Genomic DNA, 24919 nt, shown 5'->3' with positions numbered 1-24919 from the left:
AGGGGCTTGCTCCCACTGGCCCTGGGGCAAGGCAGCCAGCTCAGCCTGTCCTTGCTCTGGAGAACCCATCGCAGGGCAGGTAAATGGGTGGGAAAACATCCACTTAATGCTCTAATTTGTCTGTCACCCAAGGGTGACTGCAGCAGCAGCCCCGAGCACCCCGCGCCAGCTTCAGCAAGGCGAGGGGGTGGCGGCTGGAGGCTGCCCTGCAGAGGAGGGCACTGCCCTGGGGATGGTGCAAACCCAGAACTAAAGGAGAATGTTTTGTTTTCAACTTCCACGGAAACAGATGGAGAAACTCGATATTCAACTAAAAGGAAAAAAAACGTTGTCAACAGAAAGCTAAAAATAGGTTTAAATTGAATCAAAAAGAGAAAGAGAGAGAACAGAAAGTGAATGAATAAGAAACTAAAACACACCTGTGCCAGGAGTTGCATAAATGAATCAACAATATCAGGATGATCCCTGGGCCCTAAAATATAATAAAGATGTAACTTAAGAGAAAAATCATACAAACAGCAACTCAACATCATATAGTTATGTGATACAGAAAGAATTTACAAGTGAAAACAGGAGTGTAAGGGAGGAGGGGTGTGTGGGGAAGGGGATGGGCAACATGAGCAGCTTGAAGCAAGTTAAAGAAACAAAACATACAAAAAATCATGAAACTTGGAGAACCCAAGAACAGAAAGAAACTGCAAAGGAAAGGGTCTGAAGCCCCAGGGTCTCCACCTAGCACCTGGGTGCTGCAGAGCCAAGGAGGAGATCTTCATGTCCTTGGGGAGGAAAAGGAGGAGGAGCAGGGGCTATCTGGGCACCATCTCCACAAGGAGAATTAGAGCTTTTGCACTGTGGGGACTGAGCGGGTGTCTTCAGAGCACCATTTGGTCCTGGAAGATAACTGCAAGTGAACGACAACACCTCAGCAAACGCTTGACAGGCCCAGCCGGGCTAAGGCGTGCACATGCTTGTCACCAGCACCAGCTGCTCAGGAGCCCCTGGCACAGTCACCCTTCCACCCCGTTCCCAGATGCTCTCCGAGACACCGAGTCCAGGACTCCCCTGGAGGTCTCTTCCAGCATCCTCCTGGGAGAGAGCAGCTCAGTGCCCACAGATCTCCATGCCAGCACCACTCACCCTACCTTGGCATCTGACTGTGCACAGACACGTCTTGGTCCCTGTGGGGTCAGGCGTCCCCCCTTCTCCTGCTGCCCGTGGGCTCCGCAGAAGGGGTTTGCCCTGCTCAGGGCTGGCTGCCCACCAAAGGGGACCCACAGGGCAGGTGGGAGCACACAGTCCTGGGCACACAGCGAGCCGGACAGCCGCTTGCCTGAGCAAAGCTCGCGTCCAAGCGTTGGCACAGCTCGGGCTTCATCCCCTCCCCTTTCCTCCTGCAGACATGCCTGCTGCTGCCTGGAGGCATCGCCGCCTCCCCGGGCACCCAGCCAAAAGGGTTTCAGCGTAGACGCATCCACACGCCGCTGGCAGAAGCTGGGACCCGATCTCCAGGTAAGCCTGGCTTGCTTGCCACTGACCCCGGTGACACCTCAGCACAGCAGGATTTACTCGGACCGTGGCGTGATGGTGAAGCAGGGGTCCTCACACCTCCCCCACCACTCTAGAGAGCTCTGAGCCTTGTACTGGGGGACAGCATCACCTTACCCGGCACCTGCCTGTGAGCAAAACACAAGACCCCTTGGGGACCGCACACAGAGGTGCTGGAGGACCAGAGCCAGCAGCTCCAACATACATCTGTCCCTGTCACGGGGCAAGTCACCAAGAGGCTGAGGGGAGCCATGGTGTGGAAGGGCCTGTCCTAACCTCACTCACTTTTTGTATGGTGGGCAGTGAACCAAAGAGGGGCCCCTGCCCTGCAGGAGGATGCCAGCATCCCCAGCATCACAGCAGTGACTGAAAAGGTAATTTCCCAGATGTTCACACACACATCCTCCTGCTCGTGCGAGGGCTCGATTCCTGGCCACTAGAAGCAGCTCTGGGCCCCGGAAAAGCCCCCAGATCTCCCGGAGAGCACAGCCTCCCTGCCCAAGCAGGACTGGAGCTCTGGCTTGACCCTTGCAGCACACGACGCCCAGCCCTGCTGCAGAAGCGGGGCTGTCACGGCAGCACAGAGTCTTGCCCAGGGGTTTGCTGCTTCTGCTGCCCTGCGGGGAAGGTACCCACCTTCCAGGGGTTGGGATGAATCCAAGAAACAGAGATGGCCCCATTAGCTTAGCTAGGAGTGAAAACAGCCATTCCTGGTAAGACGCCTCCAGACTCCATGCATGCAACAGCCTGACAACAGCCCCAGCACGAAGAAGGGTTAATCCCACGTACCTTGCTGGAAGAGGGTCAGCGTGACTGAGGTAACAAGCAAGAAGAGGGCCTTGATGGGAGGGAAGTGGGTAGGCTCATGGGCAAAGATGTGAACCAGCTGCAAGAGAGAGAGAAAGACTGAAGCTGCTGCTGGTCCTGCGTGTCCCCCGCCTTCCCGGGGAGCGGCAGCCCCAGCCCCGAGCGTGGCTCCATACCTGCCGGGTGAGGTCGATGGCAGAGGCCTGGGGGATGGTGCTGTACATCTGTCCCAGCATCTCACACAGCTGAGGCACCATGGGGGCAAAATCATCCAGGAGGGTCTTCACGGACTTCTCAAAGATGGCACAGACAGACTGTGGAAGAAGAGGGACTGCATGAGCAACAGGCACCAGGAGATTTCTCCTGGGGCACAGGGCTTGATGGACAGGTCCCGGGGGAGGGGAGAGCTGGCAATGGAGATGGGGACCAGCTAGACAGAGGGCTCAGACCTGCTCCTGTACTGGTGCCCTGCAGCACACAATACTCCCAGAGATCAGGAAACACCCTTCCTACTGCAGCAGGAAGCCTCCCCAAGGGCCAGGAGGAAGGGGCTGGTGAGATGCTGCACATGGGCATTACTGGACTGAGTGAACTGGAGGAACACCAGATGACACAGGTCCAAGTCAGAGCAGAGCTATCCTCTCAGGGAACACAGGTTTGGTAGACCCCCATCTCCCATCTCCCTGCTCATGGTAGGGCCTCTGTAACCGGAGAGAAGCAGAGCTGACAGGGGCACAAGACAGACAAGAATGGCTGGACGATGCTGGTGACAGCAAGCAAGACTGGTCCAGACAACCAGCAAGACATCCCTCTTACAGAGCATCAACCCGAGTCTGTCCTTTGCTGTGCCCAGTTCAGGTCAGCAAGGACAGGCAGAGCTGCCGGCTGTGTACAGGAGGAGCCTGGTTACCTCCACCACCTGGGCATCATTCAGCCACTTGCTGAGAACCTTCTGTATGAGCTGGAAGACTTGCTGCAGAACCACCACCACCTGTAAGGAACGAGAGGTCTGAAAAGAATTGGCCCCCATGACACCGGGGAGGGGAGATTCAAGACTAAGCATGGCCTGGACTCAAACCTTCAGGCACCACTGCCCCCTCCCCTCCCCAAAGCTGGGCAGCTTCATTCCCTGCTGAAGCAGCCTGGCACACAGCTCACAGCTGGCAGCTAGCACCCGGGCTGTCCTCCAGAGCAGCACCCAGCCAAAAGGGATCCTGCAGGTCACCTCTGCCCACCTCAAGAGTAGTGGGATGAGCTGAAGGAGTTGTTTCAGCTGGAATGCACCAGCACTACCCTCTTCACCGTACATGCTGCATTCCCCGTTAACCCCCCTCTCCTGGCACCAGCAGTGAATAGAAAGGCTTTGGCCAGGCTGCAGCAAAGAGCATCAAGCTACTGCTCTACTCACTGGGTTGGGACCTTGCTGCACTGGCAGTTTCTTGACCTCGGTGCTTTCATGGTCATCATCGTGGTGGCTGATGTCTAGGGTGGTGAAGAGGTTGGAGAGCAGGCCCAGGATGTGGATGATGGCCAGCTTGTTAGAGGGATTGGGCTGCCAGGGAAAACAAAGCCAAAGCATGACATAGACTGTGCTGCTCAATCACTGTCATGCCTTTGGGATCCTGAGGAACCAGAATTGCACAGGCAAAGTGCCAGAGAGGGGTTCCCCACACTGTGCTCTCTCTCGAGCCAGCATTCAAGAGTGCTGCCTCAACATGGCAGACCCAGGGCTACAGCCAGTGGGAGAAGCTGATTCTGGGTGGAGGTAGCACGCAGGTACTCACCGTCTCGTCAGCCAGCTTTTCCAGCTGCTGGATGTAGGGGGTGATCAGGGAGTGCAGGTTCTTCAGGATCTCCTCCACTTGCAGCGCAGAGAGCAGGAAACCAAGAGCCTGCATCAGCCACATGCACTGGCTTGTCTGGGACAAAGAGGAGACACCACGGGGCAGGTCACTGCCCAGCCTGCAGCCCTACCACAGACATGCTAAGATAGCTGCCAGGGACCCAGTCAGCAAAGCCAGGACCCCAGTGCGCTGCAGCTCCCGAGCTGCTCTATCTGGGTCACTCTAGGTGCATCTCACCTCCCCACCAGCATGGCAGAACCCGGGGACTGCACTCTGCCACCAGCACACCTGGCCTCTTCCCAGCAACCCTCCAAGGAAAGACCAGTGTGCCCAAAGATCTCCACACTGGCACCACTCACCCTACCCCAGCACACCCTCCTTTGCACAGCCTGTCTCAGCCCCTGTGGGGTCAAGCGTCCCACCTGTCCTGGTCGCACGGTTCTGTCCCCACACTTATCTCCCTTTCTTTTCTCTTGAGGACATGCCTGCCATCTCAGCATCCTGGGCTTGGAGGGACTGGCAATTGCTAGAGTTAAGCCCCCCCTGGGGGCTTCACTCTCTATGGGTACACACCCCACTGTGCAACTCCAGCCTATGCGTGGTGGGAGCACGGTGAGAGGCAGCCAGCAGGTACTCCTGGCCCCACACATGATGGCTGCAGTGCCGAGCTCTCCTCCAGGGACAGCCCAGCTCGTGATGGCACCCCTTGTGTCTTCAGCTAGGTGCAACTAAGGGGTACAGGGGGGCAAGCAGAACCAGCCAGAGGTGTGAGCCAGCCCCTCTTACCTTGTGAATCTGCTTCATCAACACCTCCTGCCAAAGGGAAGGAGAGAGAGAGGAAGAGGAATGTGAGTGCTGCAGAAAGCCCCTTCCCTTCCTGGAGGCAGGACATCAAGACAACCAACACCAGTTTGGGCACAGCCAAAGAGCATGCACTCCCCCAAATCCACCACAGGCAGGGAGCAAAATCTTTGTCCCCTGGTAAGCTCTTCCCCATGCCAGCCCACCCAGCCAGGGGAGCCCCTGGCTTGGACGGGCTCTGCAGCACGATGGCTTGAGGAGCCAACCTCAGCCAGGGCTTCCTTACTCCAGTGACAGTGTCCTCCAGGCTCAAAGCAGAGACTCGTGCCCCTCTCTGCTCCCATGCACACCCTGGCAGCAGGCCTAAGCTCAGCCCTCCACCTACTGCCTCGGGACTCTGAGCCCCATCTGCCCCAAATCTTGAGAGCCAAGAAAGACCACAGGACAAGCTGCCCTGGCACTGCCTGGACCAGCTCAGTCCCCAGAGAGGCCTGAACACCAGGATGCTGCCCAAGATGCTCAGCAGCAGCACCAGCTGCCCGGCAGGTGCAGAGCTGGCAGAATGCTGCTCCCAACAAGGCAAACAAAACACCAGGGTAAGAACAGATGCCCATGTGCAACCCCAGCAGACATCCTGGCAGTCATGTCGGCCACTGCTTGCCATTTCTCCACTCACAGTAGGACACAGGGCCTGCCACCTGGGTCTACTGGCCTAGGAACAGGACAGACAAGTCCCCCACACCAAGCAAGATGCCCTGAGCTGCCGCTTTGCATCCCCCTGCCCTGCCCCTTGCAGAAGAAAGGGTGTGCACAGAGCACATCCCAGGTCACCACCACATGTCCGTCTGCATCCAGCTCCTACCTGTGACACGGCGACAATGTTGGCAGCATAGGGTGGCAGGTCATACTTGCACTCCCGGCAGATCTTCTTCAAGGTGGAGACGCTGGAGATGGAGAGCTCAGGGTTGCCCAAGGCTTGGAGCACCAGCGGCAACACGTTGTTAATCATGACGGGGTGATCAGCCAGCCACTCCGACAGGGCCCCTGCACACACAGACGGGATCAGACCGCAGGACTGCACTGTGGGCTTTTGCTCCCTGCGTCCTGGGACGCTCAGCTTTGCTTTTCACTGCTGTTATTGCTGGGCAGGAGCAGCCTCAGAGGGGCTTCCCCTCCCCAGCCCAGCCTGCACACAAGCAAAGGCCTCACCGATAGTGAACATGACGGTGTCAGCAAGCTGCACATTGCTGATGCTGATCCGGGGAATGAGGCCGATCAGCCCCGGCACCACATCAGAGTAGTTCACGTCGATGGTCTCGGCAATGGACTGGAAGCCATACAGCAAGGCCTCCGTGTGCTGCCAGGGCAGGAGAGGCACTGTCAGAGCCAGGCACTGACCCCTGATGCCCACCCCAGCCCCAGATCCAGGCACTAGCTCAGAGCCCCCCACAGTGGCCAAGGAGGCTGGGTCCCTAGGCAGCGCTAAGGACAGGGAGGCAGAAGACCTGTTCCTCCTCCCAGCACACCCCACAGAGCCTGCAGGTGTGCTGGCAAGGTGGGCATGCTCCTTGCCTCTGTCACAACCCTTTGCTCTCAATGCCCCATGGTGACAATAGGTCCCCAACGAGCTGGTAGCCATCAGCCTGGCACCCAGGTCCCCACGCTCACCTGCCATGTGGATGGCTGCTCTGTGTTGGTCAGGAGACGTCCCAGTTTGTCATAGAGGCTGCTCAGGAGCTCAGCACCCAGCATCTCGTACACGTACATCAGTGTGTCAGAGATGTCCACCCTGCAGAGAACATGGGGGAGGTGTCTCCAACTGCATCTCCAAATGCAGAGGTCTCCCCATCCCCTGCAGAGTGCTCCACACACAGACACGTTACTTGCTCTCCCACTGCCAGGCAGGGTGCAGGCACCGCCTGCACAGGCACACTGCCCCAGCCCAACACGGAGCACTCCCAGGTCTTCCTAGGCAGGGCAGCTGGCGCTGTGCCAAACAAAACACCAGCTCGTTTTCATCCCACCACCACAGCCAAAACAGCTCTTGGCGGAAGGAATGTCCCGTGTCCCTCCGTGGGTCTCCCCACAGTGCTCAGTCTGCAGGGTGGCAGGACAGTGCCTGCATCCTTGCCTGACAAGCAAACCCAAACCTCCCAGCCGTACCTGTATATCCGAAACTGCTCCTTCTCATCTGAAGACCAGAAGCCATACTCCTCATCAGAGGGGAACTGGGCTTTGTGCAGCAGAACGTCCACCAGCTGGAAGTAGACAGGCCTGTAGACCTGCTGGTACACCGCCTGCTTGTCTGGCTCAAAGGAGAGGATGTCGTCCTGATGGCAGGAGGAGAAATACATCAGGTGTTGCGGGGGAAAGAAAACAGAGCTGGCATGCTTACTGCACAGAGGACTTGGGGACCTCTCCCAGGGCTGGTGGGATCTTGTCACACCTTGGAGGTTGTATTTCCAGCTCCCCCACCTGATGCTGAGCCCTTCTGCAGCTTGAGAGGCAAGCTGGCCTGTCTGGAGGCAAGACGCCAGAAGCCCCAGCAGCCAGATGGACCCTTGGGTGTTTGAGGACAGCACAGTTACAGTGGGCTGGCATCACCCTGCCGCATCCTTAGCCTTGGGAGCACAGGAGCACACCTGCATCAGGGGCACACATGTCTTGGACCCTCTGCAAGGCAGGCTGGGATGGGTGCCTCGGCACAGTGCCCTCCTGCCTGCACCCATATCTCAGACCTATCTGGAGAATCAGCGGGAGGAGGTAGGAGCCTCTGCCCAGCCCCACACAGCAGAGGAGCTGCCAGCACGGTGCCAGCATCGCCCCCCTCCCTGCCTGCGCTCAGCCACACCGCATCAGATTGCGGAGGAATGGAGCTGCGGGGATGAAGTGGGGCTAAAAATAGAGCATGATGTGGCAGGGCTGCTCTGCTGGCACAGGGAACACTGGCCCTGGGAGAAGGACCCCACACTGAGCAGCCATTAGCAGCCCCCAGCCCTCTCTTTCCTCCTCTGAGAGACCAGGACCCCCAGCCTGGCAGCAGGGTCCAGCCCGCAGTGAGCCGGCACACGCTCACTTCCCTGCGTGCAGCTGGTGCAGGTGTGCAGCAAGGAGCTAAACAACGAGGTCTGGTGCTGGGGGAAAAAAATAATACAATAATATGAAATTCTAATTAGTTACGTTAACGAGGCCCTTAAAAGCTGGCTCACACTTCCAAGGAAGATCGGGGGTGGAAAAAGCAAGCCACAGGGCCAGCATTTCTGAGGCACATGCCCTGTGGTGGCTGTGAGTGCAGAGCGAGGAGCAGGGACATCAGAAATCCCTGGGGATCAAGCACAGCCAGGCCAAGCCCCAGTCCCTGTGCACTGGTGCCTCCAGGCAGGACCCAGGCAGGCTGCCCAACGATGGCCACTGACCTGCAGTGTGTACCAGAAGGTGAGTGTCAAGGAGCTGGTGGTTTCATTGACGGGGTAGTGCCCAGGGATGCCGGTGCAGAACATGATCATGTTGACCAGGGCCAGGAAGCTCTGCCAGTGCTCCACCTGGTCCAGGAGGGCCCTGGGGAGCAGAGAGCACGGTCAGAGCAGAACCACCACTGTGACACGCATCACTGGGTGCAGGACAGGCCCTGGACAAAGCAGCACGTGGGGAACAGCTGACTGCTCCAAGTTCACTCAGCACTCACCGGGAATGGTTCTCCCCCAAGGCCACAGCGATGCGGCAGATCCCGTGCGACGTCTCCATGTCCCCACTCTGGACCGCCTGGCGCAGCTGCTCTTGGAGCCCCAGCACAGGGGGGATGAGCTTCAGCAGGGTGTTCACGTACCTGCAAGCACAGCCTAAATCAGTGCCGGGCATCGCCTCACTGGCACCGGCTGCCATGGCACCCATCCCTCCTGATGCTCTGCCAGGGCTCCTGCCCAGCTTTCCCTACTGGAAGGCTGCTTTGTGCAATAGGATGCATCCATGAGCCTTTACCGCTTACAGGGACTCTCCTCCCAGCCTGTGGCATCGGGATGAAGGCTGAAGCCCTGAGCACTCCCGCAGCGCAGTCTCTGCAAGCAAAGAGAAGGGCTGAGCCAGCGGCCATCAGCTCTGTGCAAAGCCCCCACGGCAGCACGGTGCGGGCATCTGCCTCTGCCCACCCCAAGCTCCTGGCAGGGCTGCCAGCACCCTCCAGCCAGTACTGACTTGTCACTGCTATAACCAGCTCCGAGCGGGCTGTGCCTGTGCATGGCAGTGTTGATGGGGATGGGAAACGGCAGAAGGAAGATGAGGGCAGACCTGCAGGCTCTTTTCACTACGCTTGCAGCCTGCGCTTCTCGGTGCTGCATGGAGGCAGCCAGAGCTACCGGTGGGAAGCCACATGCCTCTCCAGTACAGGCACATCCAGATTGTGCTCTCTGCCTGGGATGAAGTGGGCAGCCACCCTTGGGGACTCCTGCCCAGGGAGGATGCTGGCCCCCTGGCACAGCGCCATGGCCCCCCACCCTCCTGGGCTGCCGCAGCCAAGCGCAGCACAGCTCTCCCACATCACATCATGCACATCAGCCTCCCCTCCGCACCGCCTGTAAGTGATGGTAACCAAGGCAACGAGAAGGAGGCAGCCAAGGTGAAATGCAGCCCAGGGCCCCCGGAGAGAGGCCGTGCTGGAGGCTGATGAGCAGCCTGCCGCTTCCCTGCCCGACCAGGCGTGTTATCTGGAGCTGCAGCTATTCCGTGTGCTCCCCGCCGGCCCCGCCGCATGCAGGTGCGGGGGCCAAGGACGCTCGGAGCAGAAGGCACACGTGATGCCAGCTCTCCTGTGTCCACCACGGCGAAGAGATGTAAGTGCTGACACCAGGACAGCCACACATCCACCCCAGAGTGGCAAAGCTGCCCTGTGCACCAGCAGCATTTTCTATGGCTGATTTAGGCGAGAATAAAGCCATCAGTGCCAAGAGTGCAGGGAGAGTCACACTGGCAGTGGCAGCTTCTAGGTCTGGGCCACAGGAGGAGACAGAAGGAACAGGGTGTCTCTGTCCCATCGGCCACTCAGCATCCCCTCTGTGTGCTGCCAGGGGTCACCCCCACACACCCCTCTCCCCCAGAAGAAATCACACAGCAAAGGGGACGGGCGTTTTTGTGTAAAGCATTTTCAAGCCTCTCATGTCCCATGAGTGATGCATGTGGCAATGTGGGAGCGATGTGATGATGGAGAATTTGGAAATTCACCAGCCTGTCTTCCCAGAAACTGATGCTGCAGTCAGAGTTGGCCCAAGGGAGCCAGGGCAGTGCCCAGACAAAAAGGCACAGGGGACCTTCCACTGCTTCAGTGTAGGGCAAAGCCATCCTTCCCCTGCAGCACTGGAGTCACATTACCCTAGAGATGTTTTCATGACTTCAGGAGTTTATTACAAGGATCTGGCTTCTGCTGGTTACCTTGAAATACTCACAGTGTAGATGTCTGGACCTGAGCTGATCCTCTGGACTCCCTGCACAGCTAACAGAGAATCACCTGGACTTGCTTCCGTGCTGCAACTCATCTCATGTTGTGAAGTGAGGACTTCTAGAAAAGGCTGGGGGTAACCACATCTCCTGAGCACCACCTTGCTCTGCTCACTGCCTATGCAGATTTAAGGGCTGCTCAGATGCAAGAGTCCCCAGTGAGGAGGAAATTCTTGCTCAGAGCTGTTTTAACCAGTCACCCAAAGAGCCGTGGCTGAGCCAGCTAGAGCTGAATGGCTCTCCTCCACATCCCGGAGCACAGAGACCCAGGCCACCCCACCTGCTCAGTGCTGCTTCCCAGCCCCGAGCAACCAGCTGGCACCACAGCCCTGGCTGGCGCAGAGCTTGCCCCAGGAGGCTGGTGCTGTCTCTGCCAGCCACCACTTCCCAGCCCCAGTGCCCCAGCATCAGGCAGGAGAGGACAAGACCATCCTGGCCCAGGCAAGCCTCAGGCCGCCCAGCTGAGCAGCTTGTCTCCAGCAACTGGGAATGCCTGTGGAAGACTGTATGAGCAGCCATAGGACAATGCTTCCCCATGTATTTCCCTCCAGTGATTTGTCTTAGCCTTTCCGAGCAAGATTTGCTATCCTGGTATTTACCAACTGAGCAAATTTTGCTTCCATGAGTTTGTCTGGTCCCTTCTCAAAGCCTAGTGAATTGCAGCATCTACAGCTCTCTCGGTGAGACCAGCACCTCCTCCCGCTCTTCTCACAAACCTCCCCAAGCTACACCACGGTATGGGGGACAGCCTGCAGAAGGGAGATATGGGACAATCTCATCCTTCCTGATCCAAATTCTGAGCTACATCCTGATGAGAAAACCTCAACGCTATTAAAAACCTGTTTCTAATGAAGCTCTTGGAAAACTTCCAGTGAAATTCCCCTTCAGGGATTCAGCACCAGGTGCCAAGACCAGGAAGGGCTGGGCTGGACACTAAGCAATCCCACCCAGACACCTGCAATCCTGCCAGCTCCACCACTACAGCAACTCCCTGCTGCTTTCAAAAACACGGCTCAGTGTCTGATGCCCACGCTCTGTAACTCCCACCACGGGCACAGACCACATGCAGGTCCCTCTGTCCACTCTGACAATACCCACTTGGGTGCAGAAACACAGCCATATGCCAGCTCTCCCCCTGCAGCTCGTGCCACTGAGCTTTCTGACCCACTTAGCTGGGGGGATAATCCTCAAACGAGACAGAAAATCCAGCCCAAACCTCCTCTGCAAACAAGATGCACCAATCTCTCTGTTCCTGCCCTTCTGCGATTCAGGAGCTTCCCACCACCCCTGAGAGCAGAGCTGTGCTCACAGGTGCTCCAATTGCCAGCTCCTGGCCAAGTCTCCAAGTTTTTTTTCTCAGGAATGCCATATCCTAACAGAGGAGCGACGTCCAGACTCCCTCAATGCCTGGGATGCCTCCTTCTCTGGGTGCAAAGGGCTCCCACCCACCTGACAAGTAAGGAGATCAAACACTTTGCATCTATAAATCTGCTGCATCATCTCTAGTAACACCTCAGAGGCAGGGAAGCCACCCGCTGCTGTTCACAGGCAGGGACATGGAAGCTGCCAGCACAAGCGACTTACCCAAGAGCGAGGCAGCACCGTGACCAGGTGATCCTTGCCCATGAGGTCCCACTTGCCCTTCTCCACCTGGACACTGGTGGCAACAAGCTACTCAGGGCATGAGGAGCTGCAGTGTGAGGGATGCCTTGCAAGGTGGTGTCCCCCTGAGAAGATGTCCCACAGGCTACCTACCTAACCCTCAGCAGCAGAAGCCAAGTCTGTGAGCCACTGAGCCTTCTGCTGATGGTAGAAGCACACCTGCACGATTGCCTCCACAGCAATGTCAATGAAGCCAGCTGGGAGAGAGCGAGGCAGAAAGACACGTGGTCCATAACACTCAGGGGAACCCATGGGAAAGCAGGGAGCCCCAAGACCAACCCTCTCACAGAGCAATGCCCTACAGAACTCTGGAGAGGACCATGTCAGCAGCCCAGCACCAAGGATGCTCTGAGCCTCCAGACACGGGCAGTGGGGAGCCATGCCCCTGCAGAAACAAAGGTGAGAGACCGTGGAGGAAGAGAGCAGCTGAAAAGAAGCAGGGATCTCCGACTGCCTTGGTAAGAGACAGAAAGGTCAGGAGACTCCCTGGGGGCTTGGGGAAGAGCTGGATCTGCTGCGGCTGAGCAACAAAGCCAGAGGGGCGGGACAGCTGGCACCAGGGGAAGTGGGAGGAGGGATGTGGTGTGGAGGACATGGAACAAAAGGGAGGAGAGAGCCCACCGGGGCTGGGAAGTGGTGGCTCTGTGAGCTACCCCACTCCTGAAGCCATCCCATATCTCAGCACCAAGCACAGTCCTGCTCCTCTCTGGAGCAGCTGTCACCACACGCCGCCTGGCAGGGCATCTCTGCGACAATGCCACCGTTGTCCCCACACCCCGGCAGTGGGGGCTGCACCAGGCTCACACACTGGGCAGCCTTTCAGGCTGGCTGCCTGCCCCATCCTGGCCACGGCCCACACACCTGTGGACAGGAGGGTGTTCTGCCGTGGCCAGTGATGTCTCCAGAGAGAAGGATGGAGAGCAAGTGCCGGTGATGCTGTAAGGGAACAGCCAGCTTAGCAGGACCAAACGGGACCAGAAACTGCACTGCAGGGTCAGCATGGGAGCAGAGAGGAAACTCTGTTGCCGGCCACACTTCTCACCAAAATTCACTTTGAAAGCTCAACCAAAAGCACAGGCTTTTAACGCAACTGAAGAACAGTGCTGCAGGGCCAGGTTCCTGCACATGGGTAGAGAATCACAGCCAAGGGACTTCTGAGACTCAAGGGAAATGGAAAGGAGGAAGACAAGAGAGTCCAACATTTCAGACCTGCAAGTCACCTTCTCTCACCTTCTCATTTTCTGCGCCAATCCTGCCACAAGGGTTTGGGCTGTCCCACAGCCTTTGCCCGGTACAAGGAAAAGCTGCTTGTGGTCATCTTCTGAATGCTAGTAAATGAGGCAACCCCTCCCCACGCCCAGCGATGCATCAAAATCCTGATGGGTCCCTTTGTGCACCAGCACTTAAGAGTCTCCAGATGCAACCGCCCCTGACAGCGAAGAAGACAGCCCCAGGCTGGCCTTGAGCTGGGGGCTGCACTGGCTGCCCTGACCTGAAGCCAAGGGGAGGGCCAGGGCCAGGGCTCACAACCGCAGCAGCATCTGCACCGCTGCAGAGAGCTGGAGCCTGTGCAATGCGCAGCAATGCACAGGGATGCACAGCAGCAGCAGCTCAGCCCAGCCTTCAAGGAAATCCTCCTCTTCAGGGGAAGGTTGCTAAGCAGCCAGGAGGGGATGTGGCCACAGGAACCGTAGGAGATGTACTTTTCCTTCTGTGGGCGCTGGTCGCAAGAGCTGACAGCAGCTCAGACATCGTGGCCAAGCAGACGAGCTCAGAGCCCCACAGCGTGGCCCTGGCAGAACCTGCCCCAGCCCCGGGCTCAGCTGCTCCAGAGGCAGCCGCAGCCACAAACAAAGGAGGAGTCCTCGGCTGGCACGAGCTGTTGGAGCCAGGAGGAGGGAGAAAACCAACAGGTCTGGTTTTATAATCTCTGCATCAAACCAGCTCCTTGGCTGGACCAGCAGCACGAGGCAGAGGAAAGTCTCTGAACAACCCTGGTAGGAGCTGGGCAACCGCTCCCAGGCCGGGTGCTGCAGGATCCGACGTGCAGAGCCAGAAGGGAGCATCCTCATCTGCTTAAGAGGAAAAGGGTGGAGATGGGCTGCAGCTGCCCAAGACTACATGGTCCTCCCAAGTCAACCATGGTGCAAAGCCTTCCAGGACCAACCACGTTAAACCAGTAGCCTCTGGCTGCTTTTAACATCTCCCACTTCCAAACCCTATCATTAGCACCACCAGGGCAGATGGCAGCTAGCAAAAAGCCTGAGGCTTTTCCTCCCCACCCTGTTCCCCCATCGATGCCCAGGAGCACCAACCCACAGCGCATGGGAGAGGCTGCCCTTACCTCTGGGCATCAGGCTGGGAAATGGCATTGACAACAGCCTCCACTGCTGTGTCAAAGAGCTCTGGGTCCTGCAGAGAGGTGAAAGCTGCCTGGATCAGGTTCTCACAGTCCATCAGCGGGATCTCCAGCTGCACCCAGCTGGAAAAGCACTTCAACACCTTCTGCTTGATGAAACCCGGGGAGTCCTGCTGCTGCAGCAGCTGCTCCAGCAAAGGGAAGACGGAGCCACACTCCTGTGCCAGGACGCTGCGTACCTGGCCCTTGCGGTACTGCGGCAGGCGGCTGGTCTGAAACTCCTCAGGCAGCACCGTCAGCAGCTCCAGCAGTGCCAGGCACCGTGCTCGCCCATCCACATTGGAGTCCTCCGCCTGGAACATGCGTACCATGTCTGCCACAGCACAGGGCCAAGCCTCTGGCATCATGCTGAGCGCCAGGGAGGCCAGCGCCACACACAGCCGGGTCAGCACGATCTTGGAACCACTGGCAAAGCGGGTGATGTGCGTGAAGAGCTGTGACTTGAGGCTCTCGTACTGGTCAGCTGGGATGTCGTTCCAGTAACGGGAGATTTTAATGTGGAGAGCACTGGCACCAAAGTACTGGATCTCAGGCACCTTGTCCATGTGGAGAAGCAGCCAGCTGAAGTGCCATGCCTGGGGGGAGACCTGCGCCTGCATCAGCCATTTCTGAGCCAAGTTCTTGTTCTCGATGTTGGGGTCGTAATACAGCTGGTGGAGAGCCTGGAAGAGAGAGGGAAGCACCCTAGATCAGCCGAGGAGCACCACTGTGGCCAGTCCCACCATGAGAAGGCTCACTGGGATGGAGCCCAGCACCCAGCTGCTGCCCTGCAAAGCCAGCTCCCCTCTCCATGTCAGCCTGTGTTAGCTGGCCTCCTTGGACTCTCAGCAAAGTGAGAACAACCTGGCAGCAGGCAAGGACCTGTAAAGTGTTCTTCCCCTCCTCCTCTCATGCTGCACTCTGGAAATTTCTTTTCCTTAGTCATCTCCCATTTTTACCTTCAATTATGCCGAACCTGCCTGCTTTCCTGATGATGTGCCATCACTGTGGTGGGTGCAGGACCACTCTGCCGCACAAGGGCTGTAAGGGACACAGCATGCCGGCACTCCTGCCTTCCACCTACTCTTAGAAAGGCGCTATGGATGCACCAGCTCTCAGAAGCATGTGCGGCCCAAAGCTTGCATCCAGAAGCCCAAGGAACACAAAAGCCACTGCAGATATCTTCATCTGTCAGGTGGTACGGAGCCCTGGCAACCCGCAGTCACTGCACTCAGGGATTATCCCTCCATGGAGTCCCTTTGAAGTATTCCCAAACCCGCCCAGATACAGCTGAGCTGGCATCTAACCCTGCCTCCTGCGACAGTCCAGGGCTGCTCACTCCATCTCTCCATATGGAGAAGGGGAACATCACTTACCTGCTCCAACAGCTTTGGGAGATCTAGTTACTGCTTTGCAGAGCTCAGATCCACGTGAACAGCCTCACACAGGCTGCAAGGCTTCAATTATATAGACCTTAAGGCCAACATTAATCAGTTATTTATTATGAGTGGGTGCAACTGGTAACCAGTGATGCCCTCTACATGGAGAGGGAGAGTGACTACCCCTTGCCTGAGCTCCATCTTTTAGCAGCATGGGTTTCTGCCTGGCACAGCACATTTCGTTTCAAATCGCTGACTGCACATGCCAGGAGCAAGGAAAAGTAATGGCATTTGTCAGGCTATCAGGCACCCGTTGCACCCCAACAGCAAATCAGAGGATGATTCCAGCAGGTGCAGAGGATTTTTTGTCCCCATCCTGGCTCCAGGTCTCAAATATCCTCCCTCCTCCCCCCTAAAAAGCTCTATGAAATTCTTGTGTAGCTCTTGTACCCAGGAGAGGATTTAAACCCTATTTTTAAGCCTCAGAGCTGGCAGCCTGGGGCACAGGAACAAGCTTCCCAAGCAAGTGCTTGTGCCTCCTGCTGCTTCCCAGCACAAGACCAAAGAGCAGTACAAAATGGCAGGAACCTTACAGAGACAGCACTGCCTGGGCCATCATTTGAAACACCTCTGTTCAAGACTTCGTGGCAGGGGAAAATGAGGATAACCTCTTTGTAAGAAAGAAAGAGGTTATGAAGTACGTCGTAGGAGATGGAGCCAGCCAGCACGGGCTGCAGAGGGACAGGCATCTGTCCTACTAAAAGACATATCCTGACACAGAAAAGGTTAACCCTAGGTAAGCAGGACATGGGGAGAGAGAGAAATCTGTCCCGACAGAGTGGCCAAGGGGAGCCCATGAGTTATCAGCAGCCAGCTGAAACCTTGTTCTGTTCCCAGTTATGTTGGAATTTTGCCCAAAGCATCGCTCAGCTGCTGGGGCAGAGGTAAGCGCTGTTATCCCCTCCTATCAAAGCAAGAATTTACTTCACTATTGAGCAGTAGCTGCAGATATGCTAAAAGCTCAACCACTCCTGGGGGTAGGAACCTGGCTCCTACCCCTGCTCTTCTGCTAAGGACAGAGTCATGCTGCAGGAGGGCTTAAGCTGGAGCTCCCAAATATCTCCCCCATTGTTGGCTCAGTCTCTTACTTGCTCTTGTCAGAGCTTGTTGCGTATTTTCTTTCCAAAAGAAATTTCACTTGAGATTCCCAGAGTCAGTGACAGTCCACTCTTTCCCTTCCCCACTTGCTGGGCACCGTCACAAGTTGCAAAGGCGGGCAGTGGTCCCCTCTGCCTGCTCCCTAGCCTGGGACCCCTCCCCACCTCCTCCCAGCCTCTCTGTTTACACCCCCCCACATTCCCTAATTAATTGATTTCTTCTATTTTGAATAGTCTTTCTACTAATACCTAGAAAATTGTGGGAGAAAAAAATCCCTATGCATCATATATTAGGAGGCACAACGTGTACACATGCACCAGGAGCCCTAACCTCTAACCCAGTACAGATTGGCAAAGCACGGGCCTCACCATGTGTGGAGGATGGACCTGGCCTCCAGCACTGGGTTTCCAACCCACAAGCTCGGCAGCTGCTCACCTCCACTGGTTTCAGGGTTGCCGCTTCATGGTCTCACGGCGGGGAGCTGCACCGGCAGAGCACGGCACTGCACACGCTCCGGGCACACTGAAGTGAGCCCCCAGAGCGATGTGCACATGGGGCGAGCCTTACACAGCACCGCAGGTGACGGGGAGCATGGCAGCAGACAGGAGGCTGGCGTGCACAGCCTGCCCGCTGGGAAGCAGCTGTGGGCTCGTCCTCCACCTGGCTGGGGCTGCTGGCGCTGTTGGCTAAGGCCTGGTTCTGCCAGTGCCTCCAAGCAAGCAGACCCTGGTGCTGTCATGGGATTGCCCAACTGAAGGGAGAGGAGCGAGCAACCAGGCAGAGCCTAGCACAGGCTGAGGTGCAAGCACCCCCCATGCAGCCCCAGCAGTAGAGATGTCCAGCACTATGATGGCAGCTGCGTCATAACGGCAAGGAGGCAGTGCTACGATAGATGCTCCCCTCGATGGCCACGCTGGGGAGATGTCACTGTCACTGTACTAGAAGAATGGGGAACAACTGGGTTGCGAGACCCCTCCCCAGGCAGGGTCAGCTTTCCAGCCACCACCATCCCAGCACCTCATCTGCACCCCTGAGGCTTCACCCTGCCTGCCGTCTCCACTGAGCTCTCTGGAGAGGCATCCATCGCCCAGCAACACCACTCCACAGCCCAGTTCCTCCCACTGGGAGCCTCTGGGGAGGTTTCCAGCAGAAGCCCCCAGGGACACATGCTGGAGCCTCCACTGCTCAGCACCTCGGGGAGACAGGGTGAGTGGCAAGATGACCAAGTCTAAGTTATTCAGAAGACGGACACAAAGCTGATGCTGAAGATTCATGCTGCAAGCTGTTGGAAATCAGAAGAATATTCTGGAAAAACACGGCTGCTGGCTTTCTCACCTCCCTTCCCCAAGCACCCCGAGCCTCAGAGGGAACCGCTGTGGCAGCTCCTGGCTGGAGCATGGCTGTTCCTGCCTGTGTGCAGGATGCCAGGTACAGAGGCAGGGCAGCACATGCCCTGGGGCTGCTGACAGCGTGCCCCATCTGGTGCTCTATACAACGTGGGAGAGCTTTCCAGAGGACCTCCAAGGACAAGCATCAATGCCAGCACCATTCAGCCCACCTCAAAGCAGTAGATGAAACCCGTGGGAGAAGACTAGGCACTCTCCCTCGCCTACCACCCACATTGGCTGAGTACCATCTCCTGCTGAGAGCGTGGGACAGGAGGCTGCAAGGCACCATGCCCTGCAGAAGGGTAGATGGACACCCAGCACGCTCCTCCCCAGCAAGGAAAGGCACTGTTCCCATCCCAGAGGCAGGCACCGGCACTGGCCGCTGTTTGACTTGGACATCACCGCACCCGCCAGCGCTCTCAGGCCCACCAGGAAGCGCTGGAGATGACAAGGGAAACTCATTAGTGCCAGGAGGGAAAAGCAGAAGGCATGAAATCGGGCAATGACATCTAACAGGGAGGCTTTGTGCATTCTGATTCCAACGGGTGGCTGACACCAGACCTGCCTCCTCCGCAATTAGACCTGTAACGTGAGAGCTGGTAAACAGCCTGGCTGTCAGCTCTGCCCTTTGGCCAGGGAAGGAACTTTCTCCAACGTCGGCTCTGCTGGGTTGAAAAAAATTCAGGTTTGTTATGATGGCTCTTCCCTGCTCTAAAAAGCTGTGGCCAAAGCCTCAGTTAGGCTGTAGTCACTGCAGCAGCATCAGCCCCTCAAGAGAGCCAGAAGCGAGCTGCTTTGGGGCAGGGCAGATTGCCCAAAAGGCACGGGTCAGAGGTCACTGGTCACTTCAGGAGGTAGAGGGGGACCAGTCTAAGGAGAGTTATTGCCAAAGGCCCTCGATCTTAGGTTGCGCTGCAGTATCACAAGGGAAAAGGAGCTGCTACAAGCCCAGAATCTCCCAGCCCTCACCCCTCGGAGCGTTTGCAGGGAGCCCAGAGCCCAGGCTGACTCCCTGACTGCACCATGTAAACACATTCACAGAGGGTCCCTGGCAGAGAGGTGTTGTCTCTGCCGTTCGTGGGACTGACAAGAGGAGCCCCAGATGCGTGGCTCCAGCCCCACAGAGGGGGACTGTGCCGCTTGCCATTTTTGGGGGCTCCACGGGGAGACAGGTCCCCTCCAGGGGCCAGTCTGCTTGAGCAAGCGGAGGGGACAGTAGGTACAGCCCAGAGGTCTGCATCCTGGGAGGGGAAGCAGCAAGCTGCAAAACATTCCTGTTCTGCTGTTTGCCCTGTGCCCACAGCCACAGCACACCAGGGGCAGTGGTGGCCACGGCCCCTCAGCAGCCACCAGCCTCCTTCCAGCAGGACCCCCGGGGATGTCTCCCGCTGCCCTTTCTGGCTGAACGCACTCGCACTGCCAGTGCTCCAGGCCTGCAACAGCACAGCCATTACCATGGCTCTGCCGAGCGAAGGGAACGTCATCCCTGCCTCCCCCCGCCCCGCAGCAGCCGTCCTCCCCCTGCCATGGTGCGGCAGGCTGAGCAGCCAGCAGCCCAGGGAAGGCGGCAGCCGAAGTGCCGAGGATAGCAAATGGATGCGAAATAAAGCCATGTGTGTGCTGCCAGGCATGCTGCTCCTGCTCAAGGCACCCACACTCTGCCAGCAGTCCCAAAGAGTGGGGCTTTCCCCCCCCTCCTCTTAATAAGAAGTGCTGCCACTTCGCAGCCCCCCTTTGAGCCCAGCTTGCCCACACTGAGTCCTTGGCTGTCCGGAAGGGGCTGCAGCCCAGATGCAGCTCCGCAGCCTCAGCATCTCTCCTGCTGCTTCACTGCCAGCAGCCCTTTGCAGAGGACAGCATGGTCCCCAGCAGGGACGGGGACTATAGATGTGCACTCTCAGCGGTGGCGGCCAGGGGCCTGCGCAAGCAAAGCGTGAGCAGGACCAGAGAGGAACTTGGAGCGGAGAACCCAGGATGAGTTGCAAGGATGACCTGAACACCCCTGCTCACCATCTTGTGTTTCCACCCATCACTTCGGTGAATGAGTTCACAAGCATTTTGAGAGGGGAAACCCTGCTGGTGCCCAGGCACCAACGTCACCCATTCCTGCTCTGTAAGATGTTGGAGCCGAGATGAGACTCCAGTGATGGCCCTTAAAGGGCATAGCTGAGCCCTGGGAAACACAAGGTGCTGCCCTCCCATCCCATCACCACCATGCCACAGGAAGGAGCAAGGTGTTCAGCCAAGGCTGGCTCTAGGCGGAATCTGCTTAAACACTAAACAAGGTGACTCCTCATTTCCCTCAATTTTGCAAGAATCTCTCCTCTCGAGCCTCCTGATTTCCCCTCCCTGGCAGGGCTGCCACATCTCATGTACGTGGGTTGCCTTTAAGGAAGAAGTGGCCCAGCCACTGCCAGCAGTGCCCCAGACAGAGGGGTGCCATTCCCCCACCCTGACGTATCCATGATTCTCTGGATCAGGTTTCTGAAGGCAGGCAGTATTTTTCTGAAGAAAGCAGATGCGCTTGGGTTTCTCCTCCCCATCCTCCTGGGTGGAAAGCAGCCCCAGCAGCTGCCACATCCTCAAGGCTCAGCATCTCTGAGGAGCGGTGATCAAAGCCACCCCTCTCCCATCACAGTAGGCTCCGGATGTTAGCTCCATGACATCCCGCCTACCCATCCTGCCAGAGAGACTCTGTGCGTTCATCAAGCATCTCCAGAGAGGCACATGGCAATCTGGAAGGACCAGAAGATGCCAGACCGCTAATGTGCTAGGGAAAAGATGTCAGTGAATATTACAAACACCCCAGAGGATGGGAGGCAGGCCAAGGGAGGAAAGACCTGGAAGGAATCAGACAAAAAAAAGCGGGCAAAAGCAGGCACTTGGGAAATTCATGGAGGAATGGCACTGCCTTCTTTCTTATTTCAAAAAGGGGGGTATTGCGGGGGGCAGATTCAATTGCACTGAAAACAGGTAGAGGGTCTCGCAGTCCTCTTCTCCTGGCCAATACTGCAGTGTTAGGTGCTGCTACCCTTGACCGGGGGAGACCAGAAATACAAGGCACAAGTCCTGCTTGTGCACTACTCCTCCGAGACAGACACAGCCAGCAGGGACCTAATGTCTGCAATCAACCTTCACCAGAGCAGGGCTCATACTGCAGCAGGAGTGTCACCTCCACAGGGCAGAGTCACCCCATCACCAGGCTGTCAGTCACAGCGGGGACAGCCCCTGGGCACACAAAAGCACATGCAGGTCACAAACCAGACTGCACCGTTTAGGCATGGGGAGGCTGAGCATCCTTACAGCCTGAAGCCCTCAGCTTGCCCAGCCTTCCCTTCCCTCCCATCTCTCCAACTGCAGCAGCAGAGCCCTGCTCAGCAGCAGGTGCAGGGAAGCAGAGCCAGCCCAGAGCTGCCGGCCACCCAGCAGGTCTACAACACCACGGCCGTGCCAGCCTGCTCTAGCTGTGCTGAAGCCAGAGCAGCATCTAGGTCAGGCTCAGATGGAAACAAAAAGCAGCCGAGCAGCCCTCAGCTAGGACTGGGGGGACACTGACGCAGTAACCATACTGCAACAGCTCAGCCCCAGCACAGCCCCACTCTTTCCCTGTATCAGGGGAGAGCTCCCTATGGAAAAAAACAAAGCAAAAAAATACAGGGAGCAACTTTCAGATGGCTCTTGAAGTGCAGCACCTGAACCTGACACCCCCCTGGGAGCCAAGGCAGCTGCCCGCAGCCTTTCAGACCTGATGGCTGGCAAAGGGCAGCGATGGCCCAGCCTACAGCATCTGCACCCTCCCACCTCCCCACAACCACTGGTCACAGCTGGAGGCATCTAACTGCCTCCCTCTGGCACAAGTCATGCTGGATAAATACAGCAATGATCCTCTTCAGCTACATGGGCACCCAGAGCCCTGCAAAACTGCAGGTGCATTTGCCCAGGACACCGCATAATAAACAGCAGGGGTACAGAAGGGTCTTCTAGGGATGTGAATCCTCTCCACAAAAACCATCAGAAGAGCATGACAGGTGCGATCTCACCAGAGACTGCCCTGGCTACAACTGCCACACATGATGACTTCTACTGCAGGTGACTTGGAGAGGCTTCGACCCTCTGACTTGAGGGATAACCAGCTCCTTACGCTGTTCCTAACCCGAGCACTTATCACTGACTCAACGTGGAGTCAAACCCTGACTTTAATTAGTATTCAGTGTTATTAATAGAGCCATGCACAAAACACGGCAGGCAGAACAGCCCAGGCCAGTAGAAGCTTCATCTATCTGCCAGCATCACCTCTGACAAAGCAGCTCTACCCACCTGCCTCCCACCAGCCCAGCTCTCAGCAAAGCACACCTTTCCTTCGCTTTTTACCAGGAAGACTCCACAGCCCTCCCTTGAAAAGAGACACACAGGAGGGCTCTGAGCTGCTGAACCTCTGATCCCACACCGTGTTTCTTCCTCTGGGAAAGACAGTACGGCTGCCCCCATCCAGCAGCTCAGAGCCTCGCGGCCCACAGCCGCACCTTAGAGGACATCACTGAGATGGCAAAGCCTATGGAGACCCGGGAGAAGCTGGGCCGGCTGGGGGAGGGGAGACAAGCATCCTAGAGGGCATCTTTGCCTCCTCCCAAGCAGCAGAAGACTAAAACCAGAGCAGTGTGCTGAGAGCGAGCTGCCTCTCAGCACAGCCCCACCTCACCCAGCCAGCGCCAGATGCCCCCTGCCCTGGCACTGCCCACCCTTCCCGGGCAAGTGTGTGCTTCATTGTTGGTGCAAACAAAGGAGCGGTTTGTGTCTGCCGAAGAGAAAGGAAGTCAGAGGAAAAATCATCCAGCAGCCCTGGATATATGCAGATTAAGCTGCAGAAGGTTGCATTAATGTAGCATTTTCCAGACATCACTTAATCCCCCCAGCCACGCTCTGTCGCTGTCTCCCTGGAAGAGGTGGGCTGTGTCTCACCTGCGGCCACAAAGGTAACCCAGTGCCCAGGTAGACCTGACATCCCTGACCCTACACCCCCCACAAGGCCGAGCAAGCTGCTGGGGAGGGACGGGTGTGAAACACAAGCCATGTGCCCACCGGCACACCCATGGGCATTGCTTTGGCAAGGAACTCAATCTATTCTTATCGAGGAAAAATGAGGACACTGGGATTCCCACTAGCTGTCTGGGGACCGAACTATGGATTGACAGGCTTGTTGGTCTTTGAGCGGCTGTCTGGCTACAGGGTGAGTGGAAGGGAGAAGCTCTCCATTGCTGTTTGCCCTTCAGGGATGCAGCCTCGGCTGCCCTGCCCCCATCACCCCCAAGCTGGCCAAAGGGACAGGTTTTTTCGCTCGGCTGCCTCCCCGGGTGCTGGCTGGGGTGCCCTGCTCGGCCTCCATGATGAACCCCAGGTCACACGGGGGCTGCTTGGGGCTCTTCCCAGCAGCAGCGTGATGCCAGCAGGCCTCAGTCTGCAGTGGTCATTCCCTGGATACCAGGTTTTGGCAGTCATGACCTTGGTCCTCTCACCCTGCAGCTGCTTAGCAGGACCTCAAGCATCAGCAGGAGCAGGGGTGCTCGATTCCAGGTTCAGAAAGGCACCGCTGGGCCATCTGCCCTCTGAAGGCTTTTCCCAGCTGTAATTCCTAGCACCTGCTGAGAGTCCCTTCCCTGCCTGATGGAGACACTGACCATGTCGAGCATCACACCGATGCCGCTGGTCCCGCGGCCGGGACAGACCCGCAGGCTCTCCCAGCCCGGCGCTGCAGCACGGCGACCCAGCGGCCGCCCGCCGGAGGCACAACTCCTCCCTCCCGCTCCCATTTCTGCCACATCATTTTCCCGGCCCGGGCTGCCCGGCCGCACCGGGCCCGGCGGCTCCACCTCCCGCGTCGCGCACCGGACCCCCCGGGCGCGCAGGCGGGTCCCCGCCGCCCCCGTGCGGGCAGGGCACCGGGCACGCCGACACCCCCGCCCCCGCGGCCGGCACCGCCGCGCAAGGTGCCCCCCCCGCCCCCCCCCGCGGCAGCATGAGCATCCCGCGCCCGCGGCCACCCGCCTCGCCAACGCCGCGGGCGGGCCGGGGGCTCGGGGCGGCGGGCCCACCTTCTCTACGTTCTCCACGGTGAAGTCGAGGCCCTGCGGCGGCGGCGGCGCCTCCGCCCTCCGCTCCATGGCTGCGGCGGCGCTCAGGAGGCGGCGGCGGCGGGCGGGCGACAGCGGCGGCGCACGGGCAGCCGCATCGCGGCGGGACCCGCCTCCCCGCCCCGACGAGGGCGGCGGCACCGGCGCGGCGGGCAGCGGCGGTCGGGCCGGGAGGCGCCCGAGGGACGCCCCGAGCGGCACCGCCTCCCCGCTCCGCTCCGGCACCGCCACGCCCCGCTGCCCCGCAGGCGCGGCCGGGCAGCCCGGGACCTGCCGCAGCGCCGCGCCGCACGCCGGGAGCGGTAGTCCCGGCCCACGCGCG

At 58.1% G+C, this 24919-nt stretch overlaps 1 protein-coding gene across 3 annotated transcripts in view; it reads right to left on the bottom strand.

Moving 5' to 3' along the window:
• IPO13 (importin 13) overlaps positions 1–24839 on the bottom strand; it is a 32214-nt gene extending 7375 nt beyond the window's left edge. The window contains exons 1-15 of one of the 3 annotated variants that reach the window (XM_055815375.1): positions 24559–24838; positions 14491–15227; positions 8683–8823; positions 8414–8555; positions 7161–7327; positions 6666–6786; positions 6207–6354; positions 5860–6041; positions 4983–5009; positions 4137–4271; positions 3761–3904; positions 3263–3343; positions 2529–2666; positions 2335–2431; positions 420–472 (exon numbers count right to left, since the gene is read on the bottom strand). In XM_055815375.1, the coding sequence (XP_055671350.1) occupies positions 420–472; positions 2335–2431; positions 2529–2666; positions 3263–3343; positions 3761–3904; positions 4137–4271; positions 4983–5009; positions 5860–6041; positions 6207–6354; positions 6666–6786; positions 7161–7327; positions 8414–8555; positions 8683–8823; positions 14491–15227; positions 24559–24627 (2382 nt within the window). In that variant the 5' untranslated portion in view covers positions 24628–24838. Of the gene's footprint in view, positions 1–419; positions 473–2334; positions 2432–2528; positions 2667–3262; positions 3344–3760; positions 3905–4136; positions 4272–4982; positions 5010–5859; positions 6042–6206; positions 6355–6665; positions 6787–7160; positions 7328–8413; positions 8556–8682; positions 8824–14490; positions 15228–24558 lie in introns of all 3 variants that reach the window. The other 2 variants (XM_055815376.1, XR_008749018.1) reach the window with 2 other exon arrangements.
• Between the last annotated feature and the right edge of the window lie 80 nt (positions 24840–24919).

This window comes from Falco peregrinus, chromosome 10 (assembly GCF_023634155.1).
Source record: "Falco peregrinus isolate bFalPer1 chromosome 10, bFalPer1.pri, whole genome shotgun sequence".
NCBI lineage: Eukaryota > Metazoa > Chordata > Aves > Falconiformes > Falconidae > Falco > Falco peregrinus.
The sequence above is the reverse complement of the archived record's forward strand: the minus strand, read 5'-3'. Positions and strand labels throughout refer to the sequence as shown.